This window comes from Enhydra lutris, unplaced genomic scaffold (assembly GCF_002288905.1).
Source record: "Enhydra lutris kenyoni isolate GAN:26980312 unplaced genomic scaffold, ASM228890v2 scaffoldscaffold22, whole genome shotgun sequence".
In the NCBI taxonomy this organism is placed as follows: domain Eukaryota; kingdom Metazoa; phylum Chordata; class Mammalia; order Carnivora; family Mustelidae; genus Enhydra; species Enhydra lutris.
In genome coordinates, this window is record NW_019154106.1 from 11,553,647 (window position 1) to 11,560,296 (window position 6,650).

General features: G+C 40.2%; 1 protein-coding gene across 1 annotated transcript; it reads left to right on the forward strand.

Moving 5' to 3' along the window:
- The first annotated feature begins 917 nt into the window (after positions 1 to 917).
- LOC111150094 (olfactory receptor 10V1-like) lies at positions 918 to 2,146 on the forward strand. The gene has a single exon (XM_022507438.1). The coding sequence runs from the start codon at positions 1,085 to 1,087 to the stop codon at positions 2,021 to 2,023; it is 939 nt and encodes a 312-aa protein (XP_022363146.1). The 5' UTR covers positions 918 to 1,084; the 3' UTR covers positions 2,024 to 2,146.
- The last annotated feature ends 4,504 nt before the right edge of the window (positions 2,147 to 6,650 follow it).

The window sequence follows — 6,650 nt, forward strand, 5'->3', positions numbered from 1 at the left end:
TATTTTCTAATAAAGAAACTACGCTGCACCCAGCTTGTAAAAGGAATGTTTTCTTTCCATGAACCCTTAAGTCATACTTTACAAGACTATGTGCTCTGCCTAAATGAAAATCTACCCAGGTTGTGAAAAATGTATTCATTGATCTATTCATTCTACAAATGTTTATTGGTCACCATAGTAGGCATTAGAGGGGGAGGAGTAAGATACAATCCTTATCCTGCAGAAGATCATATCTCTATGATAAATAAGACATACATAAAACAAACTATCACAAAAAATAGAATAAAAGAAAAAAATTAAAAGTTTGTTTTAGAAAGGTGTACAAGATATCATACTTGATACTTTCTCTGCCATATGCAAGAATGTGGGCATTGTCCAATTGTCATAGTGGGAAGAATTTTCTAAATGTTTATATGGATGCTGTTTCTAAAACTGCTGTACTTCTCTTGATTCTTGGTTAAAAACGCAGGGAAGGTTTGTAAAAGGTATGGGGTGCTTATAGTTAAGGGCCAATGTACTAGAAGGCTCAGAGTTTTTTCTGCAATCACAAAGCACTAATGGGGCCATCATGCTCAGTGCCGCTGCACTGGCCCGTTGACCTCTTTTTTCTGTCTAGGAACCTAACCCTCAGAGAACAATGGAGCATCATTTATATGGGACAATATGATCCCAATGTATATTATAGGACTTGGACTCAGGATCATTACGAGTCCATATTTGATAGCCAGTATATTATTGCTAGGTAACACGTATGTTTAGAAACTCAGGGGTTATTAGTTCAGCTGGTTCTTGCAAAACGAAAGTGAAATCAAAGTCCTGAGCTCCATTGCCACATGGGGCAAATTAACTTGGCTCTTACTAAAAGTGGCAGGCTTTCTAGTTAACCTGAGCCAACTCTCTTGAAAATGTGAGCTGGCAAACACAAGCAAGACTAGAGAGTGACGTGCCCAGTATAAACTCGGCTTCGAGATTATTAAAGCTAGAGGTGCTAACACAGTATCATCACCTTCATCCCAAAGCTCAAAGCACTTTCTTTCCTAACATAATTTTTCTTTTGTCCTAGAAAACCTGATGTGCCACTTTTATGGGGGATGAAAACCAAACCATAGACATCCAGTTCCACTTTCACCCATTTTCGCCCATCCTGGAGATACAAATACTTATTTTTGTGGCCTTCCTGCTGATGTATATCGGCAGTCTCTTTGGTAATGCCACAATCTTCCTCACTGTCTGGGCAGAGCGTTCACTCCACACTCCCATGTATTTCTTTCTGGCCAACTTGGCAGTTCTGGAGATCTTTTACTCTTCCACTGTGGCTCCTCTTGCTTTGGTCAACCTCCTGACCATGGGGAGAATACCCATCTCTTTCACTGGCTGTGGCACACAGATGTTCTTCTTTGTCTTTCTGGGCAGTGCTGATTGTATCCTCTTGGCGATCATGGCTTACGACCGGTTTGTAGCTATTCGGGATCCCCTGCGTTACACCCTCATCATGAGATGGCAGCTGTGTGCCCAGCTGGCAGTGGGAGCCCTGGTCCTTGGCTTCATTCTAGCCTTACAACTCACAGCTCTGATTTTCCACCTGCCATTTTGTGGCCACAACAGGATCACACACTTCTACTGTGACGTACTCCCGATCTTGCGGTTGGCCTGTGGAGATACTCGAATGCAAGAAGCCATGATCTTCATTGTCAGTGTTATCATCCTTACCATTCCCTTTTCCTTGATCTCCATCTCCTACACCTTCATTGTGGCTGCCATTTTGAAGATCCGCTCTGCAGAGGGGCGGCACAAGGCCTTCTCCACCTGCTCTTCTCATTTGACTGTGGTTCTCCTCCAATATGGCTGCTGTAGCCTCATCTATCTACGCCCCAGCTCTAGCTACAACCCAGAAATGGGTCGTGTGGTGTCTGTTGTCTACACCTTCGTCACCCCTGTCTTGAACCCCTTGATCTACAGCATGAGGAACAAGGAGCTGAAAGACGCACTAAATAAGGTAACGAAAAGACATTTGCTGCGCTAGGAAATGTGGACTCACATAAATGATAAACTCAGAAAATGATAAACTCAGGGGAACTGATTTACTACTTCCTCAGGCCTCAGTTCCTATTTCTAGTTCCTGAAAGTTAGATATTAACATTTAAAATAGAGTAAATTCTTGATGGGCAGGTATTTTGTTTTGTTCACTAAATCCATCCCCAGTGCCTAAAAGAGCTAAAGCAGAGAGTCAATACCTGTGTATTGAATTGATGAATTCCTACAAGTGATGTCAAAGGACATTCTATTTCTTTGTTATCTCCCCCACAAGGTTATATACTGAGATTTGCTGCTGGCATTCCATAAATACTCACAGAATAACTACAAGAGGTTCCCTTTAAGAGCACTAATAATTCTTCAAGTTTCTACTCATAAAGCTTTACTTTTCTCCTTTCCATTGACTGAGTCTTGGGAAATGTTTATTGTGAGACCAATTATTGTTGCAAAGTCATAAAAATAATATCTGGAATGTGATAAATATCTGGAACATATCATCATTTTGAAAGTGTAACTGGTGATGCTTTAAAATCATAAACAATATCTTCATCCCACTCAGAATGGGAAATTTCAAGAAGGCGTCAGGAACTAATGGTTATTTGGCAGAACAAGTATGAGAACTTCTTTCCTCTGTTCTTGCCAATCTGTCTTGCTATGGTTCTTCTTTTAAAATAACATTTTTCCTAGGTGCCTGGGTGGCTCAGTTGGCTAAGCAACTGCCTTCAGCTCAGGTCATGATCTTGGAAGTCCCAGGTTTGAGTCCCACATCAGGCTCCCCGCTCAGCGTGGGGAGTCTGCTTCTCCCTCTGACCCTCCTCCCTCTGGTGCTCTCCCTCTCTCTCTCTGAAAAAAAAAATAAATAAAATTTTTCCATTTTTAAGTATATTACATATCAATTTTAGAAAAAATGGGAAACATATAAAAGTAGACAGAAGTTAAAAATCATTTCTAACCCCACCAATTAAAATAAACCTCAGATAATGTTTGGGTACTTTATACATTATGCATATTATATTTTGAGTGTTAGTACCCTGCTTCATTCTCTTAACTTATACACATCTGCCTTGCTGAAGTAGCCTTTTAAAACATGGTTGTCATAACATTTCCATTTATTCTTATTGGCATTTAAACGGCTACCTATCTTTCACTATTACAAATATCACTGTGGGTGATCTTTAAACATGATTGTGTGTTAACTCTAATTACTTCCCCAGTGTTAAAATGCTTTAAGCCCCTATTTACACACACACATTGCCAAATTGCATTCCTGAGACTACAAATTTATACTCCCACAAACTATTTACAAAAGTATTTGCCTTATAAATTCACAGTCAACACTGGGTTGGCTTCCTTCCTTTCCTCCTTCTTTCCATTTCTTCCTTCTTCATTCCTTTTTTTTCCCGTCCTTAGTTTTTTCTTATCTGCCAATTTGATGACTTCACGATGGCAACTGTTAATCTTGTCTACATTTACTAAATTGGTCTTTTTATATATTCCATAGCTATTTAAAAATTTTTGTGGGCTTTACTAAGATGCTTAAAGAATTTTAAAATCTATTTTTAAGTTTTTGTACTTTATTCAACACTTTCCCTATGTGCTGAAAATATTTTGAAAGTTTATTTTATACATATAATACATCTTATATATACTATTTACATATATGTGTATATGTTATTATAAAATTCAGTGTTCAAATTTTTATTTTGTGATTTTTTTCATTTTTATAGTAAATTCTGAAAATTTATCCTGAAATCATACAAATATTCATCCATATTTTGTTCTTGCTGCTTTATGTTTAAAATTTACATGGAATGTATTTATCATTTTGGAATTTACTGTGTTGTATGCTGTGCTGTAAGGCTTTAACTTTTACTTCAAAATAAATAACCAATTGCTTCAGTACAATTTTCAAATCATATTTCCTTTATCCATTGAATTGAGGCATCCTCTTTATCACATAGTAAATTCACATTTCTGTCAAGTTCTACTTCTTGGGTGCTTACTCTGCTCCATAAATCAGTCCATATATTTCTGCACCAACACCACCTTATTTGTACCAGTGGTATTTTATGATCATCATCATATTAGAGTCTATTTATCTTTCCAGAAATTTGTCATAATTAAAAGGTTTGGAGTCTGCCTTCAAACAGGTTGTGTTGGTTTCAAAAAATCCTTTGATATCCCTCCCTTTACAGGATCAAGCCTGATCCCCTTCCCTTTGAGTGTGGGCTATACTTAGTTAACTTATTTCTAGCAAATAGTACGTGGCAGAACTGATACTTATGACTTCTCAGACTGGGTCATAAAAAATACTGTGGCTGCAGCCTCTCCCTTACTACTCTGGGAGAAGCTGCCACGTTCTGAGAACAGCCAAGAAGCTCCATGGAGAGCTCCATGTGGAGAGAAACTGAGGCGTCTTGCCAACAGCCATGTGAGTAAACCATCTTAGGCACACACCTGCCTTCAGATGACAGAGCCCTAGCTGACATTTTTGACTGCACTTCCTGAAACACTATGAGCCAGAACCACCCTGCTGAGCTGCTCCTCCTAGAATCCTGACCCTCCAAAGCTTTGTAAGATGAGAAGTGATTTTAGTTTTCCGCTGCTACGTTTTAAAGTAATTTTTTGTGCAGCAATAGATAACATAGCCCCCATTATTGGAATGAACTGACGAGGTGCATTTTAGGGGGGATCTGCATGCACATGGCCTACGTTCCACCACGGAAATCAGGGCATGTCCTTACCAAAGATTTTATAAGCTCCAAAACTGCAAAAATTTCCCAGATGTCCTTTGATTCTGTGCCAACCTCACACACCATCATATAAACCCAGGTACGGGTGGTGGTGACGGTGACTTTTTAAAGAGAGAAAAATACCTACCTTGTAAGATTTGACTTTTGTTTCAAGAGATTTCTTGGCCTCTCTTAACCAAAAAGCCTTGTCTCCTAACCCTTAGCCCCAATTTTCCAAAACGACCACAATGACATATCCCTTCCCACATGCTCTCCTCCCACTGTGACACTGACACTCTTTCCATCCAGAGGTGAGGTCCAGCTTTCTTGCCCTTGAATCTAGCAGACCAGCAGAAGTGATACTATGTCACTTTCGAGACTAGGTCATGACAGGGGATATGCTTCCAACTGGCCCTTACAGAACACTTGTTCTTGGAACCCAGGCACCAGGCGGTGAAGAAAGTAAGAAACCACATAGAAAGTCCACATGTTAAGCACTGAAAACCCCTCTGAGGTCTCAGCTGACAGCACCAACTGCCAGGTAGTAAGTGAAACTTCAGATGGTTCCAACAACCAACCACCAACTGCCAGGTAGTAAGTGAAACTTCAGATGGTTCCAACAACCAACCACTGAGTCATTCCCAGCTGCAAGCAGTACCAAGTGATGCCACCTGGAGCAGAGATGAGCTGCTCCCCTTGTGTCCTGATCAAAATGAGATTCATTGGCAAAATAAATCATTATTGTTGTTTTAACCTCTGAATTCAGATGGTCCGTTATGTGTATCGAATAACTACAACATTCCAAGTTAACCATCAAAGTCCAAAATATCACATGTTTTACATTATATGTTTCCTATCTCGCTAATAGGGGGGAAAAAAAAGAATACCAGAATCCAAGCATCTCTTCAATCAAAAGTGTCCTGACTTAAGTTGTTAGCTAATGGGTGAGGGAAACAAGTGTGCCTGAATTCTTAAACATCACTGTATATTTTACATCAGGCTTCTGTGTATGTAATAGAATGCCTCCAGACTGTTAATGGTGTTCATGGAACTTTGACTCATTTTCACACTTCGTTGAACAAAACTTTTTCTTTTGCAAGGTTTGCCCAAAGGAAGAGATAGAGCCAAGTTCCCTCCAGTATAGCAGTCTCCACAGAGAGCCTGAAATCTCTCTTTCCCCAACTGTCTCAGGAAAAGGCCAGAAACTAGAAGCTTACCTGCCTCTTCTCATTTAGACATGGGGAAATACAGAAGACCAGCTAATACCAGAAACAGATTACCACTGAGCCCATGGCAAAGGGAACACCAAGGTATTGGACGGGGAGTTAAGCTTTTCAGCTTTCACAGGATTTCCTCCCTTACTCCCTACTCTTCAGCTACCCTGCCCCCCATTTCCTTAGCACCAGCTGTTGCCAGTAAAATGGGCAAGGATATATTCTGAATGGGATGCTGCCACCTGACTATGTTCAGTGATCCTATGGGAACTGTTAAGAAACCAAGGCAAAGAATCAAAAAATTGAAATCTTGCCATTTGCAAGGATGTGAATGGAACTAGAGGGTATTATGCTAAGCGAAATAACTCAATCAGAGAAAGACAATTATCAAGTAATCTCTCTGTTATGAGGAATTTGAGAGGCAGGGCGGGGGTTGTGGGGGTTAGGGAGGGAGAAAATGAAACAAGATGGGACCGGGAAGGCAGACAAACCATAAGAGACTCTTAATCTCAGGAAACATACTGAGGGTTGCTGGGGGGTGTAGGGGAGGGAGAGAGTGGCTGGATTATGGACATTGGGGAGGGTATGTGCTATGGTGAGTGCTGTGAAATGTGTAAGCCTGATGATTCACAGACCTGTACCCCTGAAACAAGTAATACATTATAGGTTA